Source organism: Hippoglossus stenolepis, chromosome 6, assembly GCF_022539355.2.
Source record: "Hippoglossus stenolepis isolate QCI-W04-F060 chromosome 6, HSTE1.2, whole genome shotgun sequence".
NCBI classification, from domain to species: domain Eukaryota; kingdom Metazoa; phylum Chordata; class Actinopteri; order Pleuronectiformes; family Pleuronectidae; genus Hippoglossus; species Hippoglossus stenolepis.
The window spans coordinates 1,682,682-1,701,731 of NC_061488.1; the positions used below are offsets into that span (position 1 = coordinate 1,682,682).

At 45.8% G+C, this 19,050-nt stretch overlaps 1 protein-coding gene across 1 annotated transcript; it reads left to right on the forward strand.

The window, feature by feature from the left end:
- Positions 1-74: 74 nt before the first annotated feature.
- Positions 75-18,647, forward strand: fgd1 (FYVE, RhoGEF and PH domain containing 1). The gene is given in 19 exon segments (XM_047340427.1): positions 75-1,051; positions 8,972-9,259; positions 9,344-9,539; positions 9,694-10,420; positions 10,615-10,704; positions 10,917-11,065; positions 11,155-11,311; positions 11,405-11,543; positions 11,680-11,738; positions 11,858-12,004; positions 12,091-12,136; positions 12,139-12,181; positions 12,296-12,376; positions 12,633-12,663; positions 12,760-12,861; positions 12,972-13,100; positions 13,349-13,507; positions 13,636-13,782; positions 13,920-18,647. Coding segments are annotated over 19 exon segments (3,102 nt in total). The 5' UTR covers positions 75-915; the 3' UTR covers positions 14,196-18,647.
- Positions 18,648-19,050: the final 403 nt, after the last annotated feature.

Genomic DNA, 19,050 nt, shown 5'->3' on the forward strand with positions numbered 1-19,050 from the left:
AAAGCCTGATGGGAAATGTAGTTGAATACAAACAATGATTGGGGACAGTTCGTCATTTTGGATGAAACTGGTTATGGTCACAGTGGGCAGAGTTTTCTCAGCGTTAAGACAGAGTCACATGACTCATCTCAGGAAGTTCACACTGTGTGAAACCTGCAGGCAGGTGGAGCCCTCTACTGGACAAGTTAACGTCTCATGGACAAGACTAAGTGGAAATTATAAAAATAAAAACATCTGGAATCTTTCTTCTGCTTCGAATTTCAACATAAAAAAACAAACGAGGAAGCAGAAAATGAGAAACAGATGTGGGGGGGGCTGGTCTGGGATCAGATGTCTGGACACAGGAGGAGGAGTCGTGTTGGTCTGAAGCTCAAATTAGATTTTCACACAAAAGCCTGAAGCAGACGAAAGAGAGACAGAGAGAGAGAGAGACATGTCTGTCTCCCGTCTGTCTGTCTCTGTCTCTACGTGTCTCTCTCTCTGTCTGCCTGCTCAGACTAAGTGATGTTGAATTGAAAGACAAAGACTCTGAGTGAAGAAGAAGAAAAAGAGCTGAGTGGACTCGTTCAGGCAGCTCATGAGGAATCGTATTCTTTCATCTGCTCTGGGATCAGCTGCTGCTCTGAAGATTCGGACGTGGACTTGTTGTGTTAACGGGACTCGTCTGGATCTGTGAGGGTCGGAGATGAAGAACAGAAGATTCTTAAAAGTTTGTTTTTCAGGAAAGAAAAGAGGGGGAGGATGGGGGAGAGAGAGGGAGGGTGAGAGACCTCCACATGGCACCAACACGATGCTGCTGAACCCTTCACAATAAAAGCCTGGTTTTAAAAGATGTGGAAACGGGAAGAAGACAAACTGTAAGTGACCTCTTACCCGTGTCCGTGTATGAACTGAGGTACCTCTGCAGGTGTGGTCATGCAGCTGAACGAACCTCGCTGCTCCCCGCTCCCCCCTCCTCCCCCCACCTCCTTCTCCAGTCACTTCAGCACCAAGAGGTTTTCGTACCACCTGAGCTCCACACAGCCGCTCAGTGACTCCACCTGCAGGACAGGTGAGTGGACGTAACACTTCAGAACGTTTGGTTTGTTTCAACATTTAAGACTTTGCTTTTTAAAATCTCATAACTTCTTTGGCAACGTCTCAAAATGATTGTGACAATAAACAACCAGGTTCTGGTTCAGGTCTTTAAAGGAATGAGGACGATTCCTCTCTGAGAGTCTGAAGCTTCATGTTTGTTCCACAGCTTCATTTGATCTGTTACGTTTGGTTTCACATTGTAATTTAGTGACTACAGAACTTTGTCTGACATACGTACGTCCTGTCGTCATCACCTACGTGGGCGGAGTCTACCTGTACTTCACTCTGATTGGTTTGTAGACGGCGTCTGACGTGGGCGTGTTGTCAGTTGGGGGGGTGGTAGTCTTTCTGTTTGAATGGAGAAAAAGGAATGAAGCTTTATTTGGTTGCCATGGTAACATCATGATGGTATCACTAGCAGCATCAGCAACTTCAGGCGCAGTACTACAGTACTCCACAGTACCACAGTAATCTACAGTACTCCACAGTAATCTACAGTACTCCACACTAGTTCAAATGCACTAAATAAACGTCCTCGTGGTTCAAACATATCGTCGGAGGTGAAGAAGCTGCTTCCTCTTCTTCTTCTATTGTTTAATGCTGTCTCTACTTCCTGTGATTGGTGAACAAGTGTTTTCACTCTGCAAACGAACAGAACCACGGTTCAGTTGGATCCAGACCTCCTCTTCTGGTCCGACATAATCTTGGTGCGTTTCTTTAAAGGGGACATATCATGAAAATTTGCTTCTACAGGTTAATGTGGGTATCTGGCTCATGTCTACCAACCCAAAAACTCTGGGGAAAAAACACTTGCGCGTTTTGTTATGGTTCCTCTACGTCAGAAACGTCATGCTTGAGTGACTCGATTGAGCTTCCTGGGTTTTGTGTCGTCAGCCCGCGATTCTGCTTTCTCCGCTTGTTGTTGTACCCGTTGAATGTCGGGGTTCGGGGGTAAATGATGGTCTTCATAGCCCCACCCCCCCCCCTCTCTTTCTCTCTCTGTCTGTCTGCTTGTGTGCTTGTAGTGGGGGGGCAGAGGGGGACATTTCATTATGTGATTGGGAAAATTAAAACTCCAGGACAACAGAAGGGGAATACAAAGTATGGGATGCATATTTGATAATTTATATCATATAAAGTATGTAATTTATATCGTTTAAAATCATGGGGGGAGAGGGGGGAGCTGGCTCATTAGCATTTAAAGGAACAGGCACTCAAAACAGGTCACTCTGTGGAGGGCTGTTTTATACAGGGTAAAAAGGAGCTGTTTTATATGATCCTTGTGGTATTTTGACCAAAGTATGTTACAGACATTTCATTAAGACCCCAAGGAACCATATCAACTTGTGGTAAAATGGGCATGCTATGTCCCCTTTAAGATTGGTACAAATGTCCAGTTGGAATTTGAGGATGATCTGATTAGAATTTGGGAGGTTAAAGGTCATGTGTTAGTTGGCAGAGACATACAACCTCAGGGCAATGATTGTAGTTAATGATATGATTTAACCAGGTGAAGGATTTTAGTCATCGAACGTCTAGATCTAAACTTATCAGAGAAACAAATACGTGTGTGTGAGAAGCTGGATTAATGAAGGTTCATTTCTATCATTTTATTTGAAAATAAAAGCACAGAGTTGTCCTGTGAGAATGTGATGATCATGACCCCCCACCCCCGGTCCTCTCAGCATCTCTCTCTCTGTGTGTGTGTGTGTGTGTGTGTGTGTGTGTGTGTGTGTGTGTGTGTGTGTGTGTGTGTGTGTGTGTGTGTGTGTGTGTGTGTGTGTGTGTGTGTGTGTGTGTGTGTGTGTGTGTGTGTCATTTTGAGCCTACAACTTACAAACACTTGGTTTTAGGGTTCGATTTTATGCCAATTAATGTCTTCACTAAGATAGATATACAAACATGTGTAAAATCACAACGTCACACATGAAATGTTTGGATTCACACGAGAATCCCCCCACATGCACACTCATGAGCACTCTGTCTTAACATTCATATCTGTCCTGGGGGACGAGCGAGCTTCACTCTCTTTAGGTCACTGGGTCTCTCACTGTTGCTCTGGGGGGGAGGGGATGGGTCAGAGGTCAGAGGTCAGCCTGTAGTTTTATCTCCTCCCCTGTCAGATGATGACAGTGTGTTGGTTTTTCCATCTCTTGGTCCTCCTCAGGGGGGTGGAGTTTCACTGTTTTAGTGAAATGAGGCTGTGTTTGATTGGTTGACCCTCTCCCAGCTTCTTCAGTAACTGGGATATGCCAAACTGTCATCAGTGTCCTCTTGAGTCTGTTCATGTTGAAGCTGGAGGTACAGGTGTGTATGAGAGGAGCTGAGATACGATGACATCAGATTAGATGAGACATTATGAGGTGAGATGAGATGTTTGTGAAGCTGAGTCACTACACGGACAATGATACGATGAGAGTAGATGAGATCAGGTAAAGTAGGGTGAGATCAATAACATGAGATAAGACACGAAGTGAAGTCAGATCATTTAAGATAAGATCATCCTTTATTAGTCCCACAAACTTTGCATGAGATGTGATGAGATGATGGGGATCCGGAGTCTTGCAGCTGTTGTGAGTTCATACTACACAATCTTTGACCAGGAGAAACCCGGACTGTTCCCCAACTACGTTTAATCATGAAAACACACTTGAGCTGCGACACAGTGAGTCTGACTGATCCTCCTGCTGCAGAGCGACACAGGAAGTGATATAACTTCACTGGACGTCACAGTTGTAAAGAATAGAGAACTGCTCGGGACGCATTCTTCTGTCCCAACCCGTCTGAGCCGACCTGAACCCGACAGACATCCAGTTTCTTTCTGTGCGAACCTAACTCCTGATGCAGTTGATCAAAGCTGCGCTGAGTTTGTTACTGTCCCCCACGCACACGTTAATTGGTTGATACCACTGAGTGTGCGATGTAATAAATCAGGGGGCGCCGCACCGCTACATGTACCTTCACCTTGTTCTGCAGGTTAGGGTTATCTAGCTCTAACCCTAGGTTGGATGGCCGATCGGAGTCTGCGACTTGTCGTCTACGTATTGGCGAGCCTTTCTTTGAATCGTTCACACATAACGATTGATGACTGCCGATTGAGCGCACAAAACCGCAAAGATGCTGGGATGGCCGACATGGAACAACACAACCAAGTGTGTCAGCCACTTGGTACATCTGTGCAGAGTATGGGCTGGAAGTCCTGAGGTCCAAATGAAGGACACCTCCAAAGGGGGTTGAGTGATCGAGCTCAGATCCTGTGGAGCTTCCAGATGCCGATTGATAAGATGGTGATGCTAACCAACAGGAGAAGCTCTGATCCCTGTTAGAGAACCTGAGCTCGAAGCAGGAAACGCAGGGAGAATTTTTTAATGGTTATTTTAATTGTGTGTGTGTGTGTGTGTGTGTGTGTGAGAGAGAGAGAGAGTTCACATTTACACACCTATACTGTCACCACTGCTCTCTCTACCCCTCTCTCTTCCCTCTTTACTTGTTGTCAAGGAAACCAAAATGGAAGAGAGAGAGGATGCTCTCTCTCTCGCTCTCTCTGCCACCCCCCCCTCCCTCCCTCTGTGCCGCCGCCCGCCTCCCTCTCACCGGGCAGACCCACTGAACAAACCGATCGGATCTAACCTACTTAACCGTCCTGCAGCGGCTCTGCGGCGGTGTCCGGACCGTCCGTGTGTAGGTGGTTCCGGTCCGTGTGTGTGTTAGCGTGTGCGCGCGTGTGTGTGTGTGTGTGTGTGACCGGTTTCTTGCTCGTGCTGTGGACCGGGAGAGCCGCTCTCTCTCCGCACTAACGTCTCTTTAATGACCGGATTCGTGTTGTGCTGCGCGATGTACATGGACAGAAGCAGCCTGAGCAGGGGTGAGTGACGCGCGTGCACGCACGCACGCACGCACGCACGCGCACACACACACACACACACACACACACACTGGAAACCGCTGCACGAGGGAGGAAGCTGCAGCTGTGCACACGCACGGGCGTGCGTACAGCTTCATCCCTCGTCTGATGATGATGATGATGATGATGATAATGATGGTGGTGATGATGAAGATGAAGAGGGTCACAATAATCCTGTTGATGGGGATGATGGGAATGGCATACGCGCGTCCCCACTGTGTGCCGTGCACGCGCACACACTGACCGACATCTCGCCGCAGTGGATGTAGGGTAGTGTGGCTGCACGAGACTGCGTCTGCCAGATGTGTCTGTGCTGCTGCTGTTAATGATCCGTCTGACGTCACCTGATCAATAATCAATATCCCATCATCACTGACACGAGACATCAGACTAATTACAGCACAGACTGTGTGTGTGTGTTTCTGCAGACAGACGGACACACCCCCTACACGCGCGCGCACGCACGTTAACCATTAAAATGGCGGTTTATAGTGATGAAGGTGAATCAACAGACTCTAACGTCTGTAGGTCAAACAGCTGGAATCAGCTCAGAGGTTCTGTCTGTTCTGTCAGATGCAGAAACGGAACCTTTGTTCCTCTTCGTCCAGATCAAACCACTTCACTTGGTTTGATCTGTGTGAAGACTGAAGACGCTCAGGTAGAAATGCAGCTAAACACATGAGAACCATAACTTCCTCTATGACCATTAACCCCCTGAAGGTTAGAACCACATCAAGAACGTAGAGCCTCCTCAACACTACGAAAAATGAATGATTCATAGAACCACCTCTGTGGCTGCTAGGATGTCGTGAAAGACCCATAGAACCTCCTAAAGGAACATGTGAAGATTTACAGAATCTCCCAAACCAGCTGCAAACCAAGCAGAGTTCACGATGAGAAACGTTTAAACTAGAACCTCCTCAGGGACATCTACAGCCACCTAAAGGAACCATATAATCCACTCAATGATCCTTAGGTATGACTAGAATCATCTTGTGGGGAAAACCACTAGAACCCCATCTAAGACCTGTAGAATCTCATCAGCCCAGAAACCACCAGAACCTTCTCAATCACAGAACAACCGGAAGGACGATTTAAAGATCCTTAAAGATGCTAGAACCTCATTTTGGTTCCATGACATGGACAGATGTTGAAACACTGCAGCACAATACATCAAAACCTTTGTGCGTCTAGTACTAGTCGGTCCAGGAAATGGTTTGGTTAGTTCCATCAAGAGGGAGAAAATCCACCGGGTAGAGAAATATTTATCCAGATATTTTAAAATCAGTTTGTTCATACTCTGTTTCTGTGGCAGTGGTTGGTCAGTTACTCTCTGTGTCGCTGTGTGTGGAGACTCAAACATTCATCATGAAGTTGGAGAAAATAGTTGTTGAACAACCGTTGACCTGACTGAGTCGTGGAATCAGACCAATCACAGTTGCTGTGGCCGGTGTTGATGTGAAGTTAATATCTAGGCAGCTGTACGCCAGGTGGGATGTAGGTCACAGCGTAGGAAACATGCTCAACGTATGATGTTGGTTCTACCAGGATTCAACATCAACTGTCTACCTACCTGAGGGTCGTTGTGTCGCACCCTGAACGCTCGACCAGTCGCCGGAACAGAAATGAATCCACACGGTTGCTGCTGTGTCGTTGAGCCACATAACTGAAGACAGACACTACACACAGTGTATACACACACTGATGCAAATATTTTGAACATGTTTTGAATTTTGTTATTTGTCTCTTCACACGTTAATTTAGTGGCCAAATTTATAACTGGTCTGATTCACATCAACAAACAAGGTTAAACATCCAATCTACGAACCTGCCTAACAACCAACTAACTAACCCAACAACCAACTAACTAACTAACCCAACAAGCCTAACAACCAACTAACAAGCCTAACAACCAACTAACTAACCCAACAACCAACTAACAAGCCTAACAACCAACTAACTAACTAACCCAACAACCAACTAACTAACCTAACAACCAACTAACAAGCCTAACAACCAACTAACTAACCCAACAACCAACTAACTAACTAACCCAACAACCAACTAACAAGCCTAACAACCAACTAACTAACTCACACTGAGATGGACCGGAATGTGCGACTTGATGGTATTGGAAGAATTCTGGGTAATTTAGTTGTAGTCAATGGAAATGCACTGACTGAAAACACACTCACACAAACGCCCACATACACCATCTGCTTTACATTAGCCTGTTGATGTTTTCCCATGACCTCTCCCATCATGTTCACATCTGCACACACACACACACACACACACACACACACACACACACACACACACATTGACTTACTCCCTTTAACTTTAACCCTGATGAATCTCCACAACATCAGACTCATTATGATTATGTTGGAGGACGGAGCGACCAATCCGATCAGGAGGCTCCTCTGAGGTCAGAGGTCACGGTTTCCTCGGCTCGTGACTCAGTATTGACGATGATCTGGTTTCTAAACATGAATAATTGATGCGAAAGAATAAATCAGCGACTCAGCAGAAACACGTTTGTAACATGACAGTTTACAGCCGATGTTGCTCAGAGTGTGAGTGCAATAAAGAGGATGATGTCACAGTGAGGACGCTGTGATGTCCCTGTGACCTCATCCCACAGGTGATGATGATGTGTGTGTTTCTACATGCTTTTGTTGTTTCTTTGAGACCTTTTCTGGGACCTTGTGGGGACCAAAGCTACTGGGGACCAAAGTGAGTTAGTGTCCCAACAAGGATAGCTGCACTAACATGTGTGTTTTCTGCTTTTTGTAATTGTAAATGAAGTTTAAATATGTTTCATGTCCTCACAGAGTTTAGTTTTATTTGACTTGAGACAGAAATGTGAGTAGACTGTGGTCTCTCTCTCTCACACACACACACACACACACACACACACACACTCTCTCAGTAATAGCTTCCAGATGACGTCTCAGTGCTGAACTGAAATAAATTCCACACAGAGGCAAAGACTGAGATGTTTGTGGTTTGTTAAGAGTTGCAGCTCATTGGCTGAATCCTGGTGTCTCCTGAAAGCTGATTGGATAAAGAGACACAATTTCACTTTGGGCCGGCTGCGGTTGAGGGGGTAGAGCGGTCGTCTTCTAACCAGAAGGTCGGCAGTTTGATCCCAGTCTTCAGAAGATACTGAAGCCCAAAAATGACCTCTTCTCATAGAGAAAGTGCTGCACAAAGATGCACAGTATGTTTGTGAATGTGAAACTGTTCTGAAAAGCACTTTGAGTCTTATCAAGACTAAATGAACACGGACCATTTACCATTTCATTCTGAAGCTGAGACCACGATGAGACGTCCGACCCTCGGTCACTTTCGTCCAGTTGAATTCGACCTATAGAAACATTTAGTGTAAACACTTCCTGGTGTTTTTTTTTTTTTAAGAGAATAAAGATTTTATTCTGAAACTTTATAGGACGCTTTATTTTGGCAGTCTTTGGGCGTGGCGACAGGCGTGGTCTTGTGTCTACTTCTGGTTGCTTCAGTGAGACGAGCACGACGGCCGATTTGCAGCATTCCTGGAAAAAATACAAAAGTCAGTGAAGCCTTCAGCCAATCAGAGCAGAGTTGTGTCCTGCAGCTGGAGGAGAACAACTGCATCTGACTGAACCCCCCCCCATGTTTTAAGGTCATGTGACCGTGTGACGTTTTGCAGCACTGGATGAAGTCCGACAAAAATTCTAACCAGCATGCATTGTGTTAATTGATCAAGTTGAACGCGGCTGTGGCTGAGGGGTAGAGTGGTTGTCCTCCAGCCAGAAGGTTGGTGGTTCAATCCCTCAGTCTTCCCCTGTGAATGCCGAAGTGTCCTTGGGCAAGATACTGAACCCCTAAATGGCCCCTCATATATGATGAATGCACTAATTGTAAGTCCCTTTGGATGAAAGCGTCCGCTAAATGACATGTGATGTAACGCACCTAATATCATTTGCCCCATCCTTCCCTTCCCAGGTCCCTCCTCCTCTTCCAGTCCCAGCTTGTTGACAAAGGGTCTCTCTCTGGAGCCGTCTTGCTCACCGTGCGGCCACCAGGGGGCGCTGGATGCTGACGTTCCTGAGCAGCTGAGCTCAGACTCTTTAGGCCCCGCCTCCCTGGATGGAGGGGCACCGCTCACAGAGCGCTGCAGCTCAGCTGAGGGGCTCCTGCTGGTCAACGACACGGGGCCACCAGAGCTGCCGGCTACAACGCTAACACCACCAAGCAAGAACCGGCCCCCGCTGCCGGGGCCCAAACCTCAGGGTGACAAGCTTTACTTTCATTTGTATTTTAATAGAAAACACATTAATGACATCACTAACTGACCTCTGACCCTGCCCTCAACAGTCCCCCCAAAGCCCCCCCACCTGCAGCAGACAGCTTTGTCAAGGCCACGCCTTAAGGCTCCGGAGAAGCCCCTCCCACCTCCTCCGCCATATAGACCCCTCCCAGTCGACCCCAGGGGGGGGCGGACTCCACCTACCCGTGTCGAGGGCACCGCCTCACCCACCTGTGTCCTGTCACTTATCGAGAAGTTTGAACGGTGAGTTCTGATTGGTCCAGAGGAGGTGTGATTTTGGCGTTTTAGATTTTATTGTTTTATTATTATGTTTATTATTGTATGTTAATTGTCTACTGTTGTTTATTGATGTGTGGTAATTGTTTATTATTATTATTTTTTGTTTGTTTGTTCACAGCGAGCAGATCATCGTTGTCCCTGACATCAGCGGGGGGGCTCTGTGTCCCAGAATAACTGACTCCTCCTCCTCTCGACCTTCTTCACCACCATCATCATCAGCCCCCGCCCCTCCCCCACCAGGTGAGGAGCCGCCCTCTGAGGTTGAAGGTCACGATGATGTGAGAGTGGAGGGTGAGGTGGGTGAACTACGTAATGAAGACGATGATGACGAAGATGATGAAGAGCTGGCGGCGGCGTGTGGTAATGACATCCATCAGAAACGTCTGTCTATGGAGTCAGGTTACAGCGCCTCAGAGAAACACCTGGAGGACGATGTGGTTGCTGTGGAGATGAGGGAGCAGCAACAGCAGCCGCCGCTTCTTGACCAATCAGAGCTTCCGTCAGAGCGTCTGTCGCTGCCCTCCTCACAGACAGACGGGAAGCTGGCCAATCGGGACAGTGGGATCGACAGCATCAGCTCGCCATCGCATAGCGAGGAGCTGTGCTTCGCCAGCGTGGAGGAAGGGGGAGTGGTTTTTCCCTGCAGCCCCGCCCTCCTCCCTCGCCTCTCCAGCTCGTCCTCATATGCTGGGGAGGGTGAGGGGGAGGAGCTGGGGGCGAGGGGGGTGGCGAGGAGGAGGAGGGACTTCTCTGAGGAGGGAGACAGTGACCTGGAGGAGGAGGAGGAGGCGGAGCTAACACTGGTGCTGGCCCCTCCCAAAACCGACAGGCAGGACTCTGCTGAGGTGAGACGCCTTCACTGACCCCGACAACCACAGGAAAATACTTATTATTAGTATAAAGTTTTTAGTATTATTTTAAAGAGAAGTTTTCTGACTTGATGTCGACTCACGTGATTGGTTGGTTAACGAGCCAACTGCTAACATCAAACTTCTTGGTTTTGATAAATCTGATAAAGTGTCTGTCTGTGTCTGTCCAGATGTCCGTCCAGCAGAGGGTCTTCAACATCGCCAACGAGCTGCTGCACACTGAGATCGCCTACGTCTCTAAGCTCCACCTCCTGGACCAGGTTAGTCAGCTGAACCTAAACCACCTCTCGTAGTCTTTGTTATTGTCTCACATCATTGGTTCGGTTTCTGTTGCCGTAGAAACGCAGTTTGATATTACAACCCTCTCCTCCAGAGAGGTTGAAAGGAGTGGCACAGCGCCCCCTGGGGAAGTTATTTGGATTCATTTGCGAAATTGCTCATCATGTTCACTCCCCTCGGGCTCCCCCTGCAGGTCTTCTGTGCCAGACTCCTGGAGGAGGCTCGGTCTCGCTCCTCCTTCCCCTGTGACGTTATTCAGGGAATCTTCTCCAACATCTGCTCCATCTACTGCTTCCATCAACAGTTCCTGCTGCCAGCGCTACAGAAGCGGATGGAGGAGTGGTGAGGAAGACTCTCTCCTCATCTTCATTGTCTTCTCCTGGCTCTGCTCCTCAGGACTGATTCTGACTTTGTTCCTCCTTTGTGCTCAGGGACTCAAACCCACGGATCGGGGACATCCTGCAGAAGCTGGCTCCCTTCATGAAGATGTACGGAGAGTATGTGAAGAACTTTGACCGGGCCATGGAGCTTGTGAACACCTGGATGGAAAGATCGGCTCAGTTTAAGACCATCATCCAGGAAATCCAGGTGCAGATCTGCGCTGCCGCTGTGCTGCACTGGTCTTGTTGTCGTTGCGTGTGTTGTTGTGTAAAACTGTGTGTGTTTGTTGTGTTTGTGCAGAGGGAGGATCGCTGTGGGAACTTGACGCTGCAACATCACATGCTGGAGCCGGTTCAGAGGATTCCTCGCTACGAGCTGCTGCTCAAAGATTATCTACACCGACTGCCAGAGGATGCCCCGGACCACAGGGACGCCCAGAGTACGAGAAACAAACGCACCCCAACATCAATGTGGCGACAGTGATGCTAATACTGTGCTAGCATTAGCTAACATTAGCTAACATCAGCTGATGATCAGTGGAGCTCACAGTCACCACACCTTGTTTCTCTCCACAGAGTCTCTGGAGCTGATCGCCACAGCAGCCGAACACTCGAACGCCGCCATTAGTAAGATGGTGAGAGTTTTATACAGTTGTGACTCCAGAGGTCGTGACCCTTCACTCATTAACCTTCTGAAGCTCGTCACAAACAGCTGCTGCTTCATGCTTCTGACTCCCCTCGTCTGTCTCGCCAGGAGCGAATGAGGAAGCTGTTGAAGGTGTACGAGTTACTGGGAGGAGAAGAAGACATCGTTAACCCGACTAATGAGCTGATCAAAGAAGGATACATCCTCAAACTGTCCAACAAGAACGGGACTACGCAGGACCGATACCTCATACTGGTTCTGTTCTGTCCTCTGTCTCCTTCACTGTTTTACAGGATGTTACCATGGAGACAGTATCATGTGACATGTGTCTCTCTCTGCAGTTTAATGATAGGCTGCTGTACTGCGTCCCAAAGCTGCGTCTGATTGGTCAAAGTATGGTGTCCGTGCTCGCATTGACGTGGACGGTATGGAGGTGAGACAATAACACCTGCAGCATGTTGTAGAGGGGGGGTGGTGTTGTGTGTGTAGAAGTGGTTCATGGTGGATTCCGTGGTCCTGATGTTGCTGTTCTGACCCCCCACCCCCGCTGAAGGAGCCCAGCGGAGCTGCAGTTCCCAGGACGTTCCTGGTTTGTGGAAAGCAGAGATCACTGGAGCTTCAGGCCAGGTACAATCACATTGAGTCTCAGGAGTCCTTCACACCTGGTTTCCTCAGACCTTCAGACTTTTGTGGGAAATGTTCCTCAGACCAGGGTCCAGACCAAAAGGTGGTCTGGGTCCAGATCAAACTGAACCATGGTTTCTTTTCGTTTACAGTGTTCGCTCCCTAAATTACAATGTGAAACCAAAACAAATGAAACAATGGAACAAACACATGAAGCTGGTTCGGATGTTTCTGACTCATTCTCTGTTTGTCTCTGCAGGACAGAGGAAGACAAGAAAGACTGGATCCAGGTAAACTCAGTGATGTCAGGGCTGTTTAATTCCTCATGTTTACATGTGTCCAGTAAAAACACAAAATGTGTGTGTGTGTGTGTGTGGTGTTTTCAGGCCATCCAGGCGACCATCCAGAGACACGAGCAGACGATGGAGAGCTTCAGACATTTGAACTGTTCACTACGAGAGGATGAGTCCACACCACCTCACTCCCCGGTAACACACACATACACACACACACACGCATGCACGCACGCACACAAACATATATACACTCACATACACACACATATATGCTCACTGCTGACTGTGTTTGTGTTCTTCAGAGTTGTGTGGAACTGGGGAAACGAGCTCCGACTCCGATCAGAGAGAAGGAAGTGACTCTGTGTATGAAGTGTCAGGAGCCATTCAACTCCATCACCAAGAGACGACACCACTGTAAAGCCTGCGGACACGTACGTCCATCACTCAGCTACCAGAGAGTCAGAGTCCGGTCCAGTTAGATCTGTCCATTTTATCCAGGACAAGGACAAAATAACAAAAACAGGAAGTAAAACTACAACAGACACATCAGTAAATTCAGTCTAGGCAGGAAGTTACAGGGGGACAGATCGCACTGTGACACATCTGATCTTTGTTTCCATAACAACCACAGACATGCAGCAATAATCACCTGTTGTCCGTTTGTCTCTGTTGAAACCAGGTGGTTTGTGGGAAATGTTCGGAGTTTCGTGCTCGTCTGTCGTACGACAACAATCGCACCAATCGAGTTTGTGTCGACTGCTACGCTGCACTTGTGGGAGTGTTGCCGTCGCCCGCGACGCTGACCAGCAGCATCCAGAGGAGGCGCTCGATCCTGGAGGTTAGTGTGACGTCGCTTTGACATCACTGTGACGTCACTGTGACGTCACCATAAAACAGACTCCTCAGAAATATACAAGTCAATGATGGATCCACAAAGCATTGAGTGTGTCTCTGTTGTTTCCATAGAAACAGGCCTCGCTGGCGGCAGAGAACAGTGTGATCTGTAGTTTTCTTCACCACATGGAGAAAGGAGGGGGGCGGGGCTGGCAGAAGGCCTGGTTCGTCATCCCTGAAAACGAGCCGCTGGTGCTCTACATCTACGGAGCGCCGCAGGTACGTGAACCATCACAACAAACAACCCTGTACAGACAGTAACTATGGCAACACTGAAACTGGTCTTGCTTTATTTTCTCTTTATGTTTGTCGATGTTCTAATACCCATGATTCTGTTTCTATGTCGTTTCCAACAGGACGTGAAGGCGCAGCGCAGCGTTCCTCTGATTGGCTTTGAAGTCTCTCTACCGGAGTCATGTGACCGCCTAGAGAGACGCCACGCCTTCAAGATCTCCCAGAGTCACCTGACCCTGTACTTCTACGCTGAGGGGGAGGAGCTACAGCGGCGATGGATGGACGTCTTGTCTAGGGCTGGGAGGGGGGAGGAACCTCAGGTCCACCACCCAATTGTGGAGAGTCTGGAGGAAGAGGGGGAGGAGCTAGTAGCTGCAGCAGAGGGCGAGAACACGTGATTCTATCAGTCGAGAAATGATGGCAATTAAGAAGGCGGGGTCTTTAGATGATGATCAATCCTGATTGGAAACCAGAACAAACCAGTGCACACAGTCACTGGTACACACACACACACACACACACACACACACACACACACACACACACACACACACACACACACACACACACACACTCTGTATATTTAAAGTTGCGTGCTTCGTCTGCATGATTCCTTCCTGCTGTCAACACAAGATGGCTCTCTCTCTCTCTCTCCTCCTCCTCCTTTCACGTGTGAGGTGAGGTGGGTGGAGCCTCTGGTTACATAGGTAACTTTTATAAATGTGGTCACAGTAAACTCCTCCCTCTGTTTTTATACTACACCTCCCATGAGCCCCAGCTGCTGTTTCTATGGAGATGCCTCCACCCAGAGTTGTGCCATCACCGTTGTGTCATCTTCAGGAAACTGACCCAAATTTCCAAAGTTTTTTTAAATACCTGAATTTATCCAATGAGCTCATGGCCACAGGAGTCTGGAGCTCTCTGATTGGATGTTTGTTGTGACGTCCAGTTTTCAGAAGATTACTGTGAGTTACTGTTAATTTATCTAATTTAATTTATCGTATAATTTAACGTATTTAACGTTTCTCTGGAGCGGCAAAGGTCCGACAGTTTCCAGAAAATGAAAATGGGCTCGAGTGGTGGAAGCAGTGTCCACTCACCTCCATGTGGCCACTCACAGTACTGCACCTAAAAACCTGTTCAGTGTGTCAGTCAGAGCAGTCCTCCTGCTGGTGGATCAGGGTACTGCAACTAAAAGTACATTAAGACATGAATATTAATGTTTTGACACAACCTGCAACAAGTTCAGTAATTACAACATTGCTGCATTACAGACTTTTAATATATAAAATCTAAAATAAATATAAACTTTCGCAGAGCAAAAAAAGAGGAGACAGTTCATATTGGAAATATATGATCTAAGAGCCCAGTTATTTGAAGAGGTTTTTATATATATATATATTTACAGGTCTGATTGTATAACATCATGACGTGTAACATTGGAAGTGACCTGAGGTTCTTACGCTCTTGGGCGATGAAGTAAGAGATGATAAGATTCTTCAGCGTTTTGTTGAAACTGTTAAAATATGATGGAGGTTAAAGATGTTTCATTTTTTAAATCCAAATTTCACCCTTCGTGATGTCACTACTCCAAAACTACACTTCCCTGCAACCTCAGCTCTGTGGCTGGTCTGCTCTCTGCAGGTGAAGCATGGTACTGCAGGTTGTCATCACTTTCCTGTAGAAACCTCCCACATCATGAAGTAAAATAAAAAAAATACAGCTTTATTAATTCACACTTTGAAGATATTCTCTCATTATTACATGTTAATAATGTTATATATCATATGACATCATGTAACATGCAATGCTTCAAATAGTTTTGTCATAAAAAATAAGAAAAGTGAGAAGTGATGAAATTATTTGACGATATTATGAGAAAATATGATCACGTTGTTTTCACTTATATTTTTACATATTTATTGATTTTGATTTACCTTCACATGTGTATAATCAGATATACTTAATTATACAGTATTAAATATTCCATAATATATTTATATGTTACATAATTACTTTAATTCCATTAAAAAAGATAGAATTCAATAAAATAAAATTTTACATTTTGTATCTGATGATAATTATTTAAGAGTATTACACGCCTCCTCTTTCAAATGGCCAGATGACAAAGTAATGAATTATTAATAACTAGTAACTGAAGATGAACGCCTCAGTTCGAGGCCCCTGCAGGACACTGATGCAGGTGCAGATGTTTTAGGAGTTGGATGTAAAGTATCGGTGGAATTTTAAAGACTTGAACCAAACTGGACTCTGAACCTCTGCAGGAGTCATGGACTCTTGTTTCCTGGATTTCCAGCGTTTAGACGGAGCCGACATGAACGGACTCGTCTTGTTGCAGCATTTCTTTTGGACAAAGTGTTTTGATAGTGAAAAAAGTGAATATTGTTAATATTGTTCTTGTGATTCTAAAGAATCTGAGTGAAAAGACGAAACTTCTCGTTGGATATTTCTGTGTTATGAGTCGGGTTGTGTTCGATGTTTGCTTGATGCAAGAAGAAAACTAAGACTAAAGTTTTTGTAAATATAATTTATTCTCCTGTGACCCTGCCCCACCCTGGTCATGTGACTGTGATAAGGTCAAAGGTCACAGCCAGAGCCCTGCGGCGGCCATGTTGGTTCCACAGGTGAGATTAACAGGGTAAAGGTTAAAGGAACAATTTGACATTTTGATAAATTCCCTGGGTCTGTGTCATCTTACCTTTCATCTCTGTCACTCTTCAGATAGGTCCGGGACCTGGTTAGCTTAGCTTAGCATCAAGACTGGAAGCAGCCATTTAACAAAAGATGTCAAAAGATCAGGTGAAAATTCGTGATTGTTTAGTAAAAAATTAGCTAACACAGCTGAAGGCATCAAAGCTGTTAAATGCTACAGTTTGACTGAGCGCTAATAACATTTATAATGATAATCTGTGATTAGCCTGTAAACTTTAACTGTGGGAGAAACGGGATGATTTCATTAGATCACCTTTCGCATGCTAACACAACTTAACTTTAAATCTTAAAATCGAACCGCTTAGCATATCAGAAAATACCAGCAGTTACTTTACCCCCATTGAACAGAGCTAGGCTAACAGTTCCCCCCTGCTTTCAGTCTTTGTGCTAAGCTAGGATAACACATGTTTCTGTGATATCCATCTGAAACCAGTGACTCTACAAAATGTTGAATTCTTCCTGAGTCGCTGTGGTGCTCGGCCTGTACGCAGCTCTGGTTGTCACAGTGTGATTTCAGCGTGTTCTTGGTATGTACGAGGACTCGGCGTGTCGTCCTCTCGTCCCCCAGTGGAAGGAAATGGCCTGAAACTCATCCTCCGAGTCGTCATCAGGGGAAAATCTTTCCATCTGATTTGAGCAATCGATGTTTGTTTTAGGTTTGTTTGAGTTTAACTTTTTTTTCTGTTGCAAGAAACATTTGAAGACCGGTCCCATTTCTGACCGGTCCTAACCGGTTCTAAACAGTTCTAACTGGCCTTGACTGGCTCTAAATGGTCCTCACTAGTTCTAACTGGTCCTGACTGGTCCCAATTGGTTCTAACGAGTTCTAACTGGCCTTGACAGGCTCTAAACAGTTCTGACTGGGCCTGACGGGTTCTAACTGGTTTTAGCTGGTCGTGTTGACACAGCTGAACAGTGGTTTGTTGTATTTTCTCTACATGTATTTGAATTTGTTGAGTTTTCAGGTGAAGGTGAAGTTGTTCATCACATCTATGTTAAGTTTTTAATTGTTTGTCGTGTTTGTTTCTGAACATGACGTCAGTCCGTTTCTCTCAGTTTTACTCGATGAAAGAGATGATGAATAATTTATTATTATATGAGGGACTTTTTTTACATTCTAGCTTTGTGGGTAATTTAGCAAAAATTGAAGGTTTGCTCAAATGTTTTCCCGTTACCACAAGCTAGCATTAGCTTCTGGTCAAAACAACTTGCTCACAGTAAATTGTTGAAGTGATGATGATGTGGTGATGAAAATGATGATGATGATGAGATGATGATGAAAATGTCGTTGGTTTGTTTTTCATGTTTTAAATTTTGTACTTCCTGGTCGACCTGATGCTGGTGACGCTGTTTGTCCGTCGCTGTGATGTTACATCAGTTTCCATCTTTTCAGACCACGTGAGTGTGAGACTTCCTGTTCCTGTCAGAAGCTGCTGTTACCTGAGGGTCATTAACCAGACGTCAGGGTTCAGGTGATCGGTTGTTATCTGACACAAAACAACCACAGGCATGAAGCAGCCGCCGTCACCACGGAGACCATCAGAACAGGCTGAAACATGCATGAAACTGTCACTGTTCATATGTTGGCATGTGGAATAGAAACCTTAACAAACCTAAATCTACATGCGTCTAATACGGCCGTCAAAGAACCAATCAGAGGAGACTAGGTGGTGATGTCATGTAATTGAATGACATCTTTTTTTCGTGACCAGAGCGCTCACCCCACTGACTTCTCGTTAGAGGAACTGGGGGTTTCTGGAGCAGCATGTTACCATGGTGACCTCCAGGTTCCCTGAGCCTCATTCTCCTATGCTGGTTTCACTGTTGTCATAGCAACCACTAGACGTTAGTTACCATGACAACAGTATCACCAGCACCTCTCTTTTCTCTCTGTGGGTGTAACAGCAGCATGTTTGTGGACTCTTCGTCTTCCTGTTGTACTTCTGGTACCTAGTTATCATTGATTATTGATTATGGATTGATTGCAGGTTATTGGTTAGTGGCCGGCCACTACCTTCCATTCTGTCCACGTCTGTTTCCCATCATGCAGTTCTGTAAGAAAATAACATGAGAAATGTTTATGAGGTTATAAATGAAATAAAAAGATGAAAACGGTCTGCAAGTACTTTTACTGCCTGACTCGACTTTATTAGTAATAGTACAAATTTTTAAAACTTTATAAATAACAATATGCATGAATTGATTTTTCACTTGATTTAATTTATAACTAGTAAAGCCAAACAACATATTTTCCTAGGAGAGGGATAATTCAGAATCGAGTGGGAACAATCTTCTGGAACCAGTTGACAAATGAACAGAACACTTTTTTATCCTGTGATAAAAATGATGAATCAGTTTGAAAGTCACTTTCTTGATCTTATTTACAATTAGATATTCAGAGGGAGTCCAGATCAGCACTGAAGGTTACTGCTGTAGGAACTCGTAATAACAATTTCATTTAGAAATAAATCAAGTTATGATTGTTCATTTTAGAGGAAAAACTGATTCGACCAACATGAG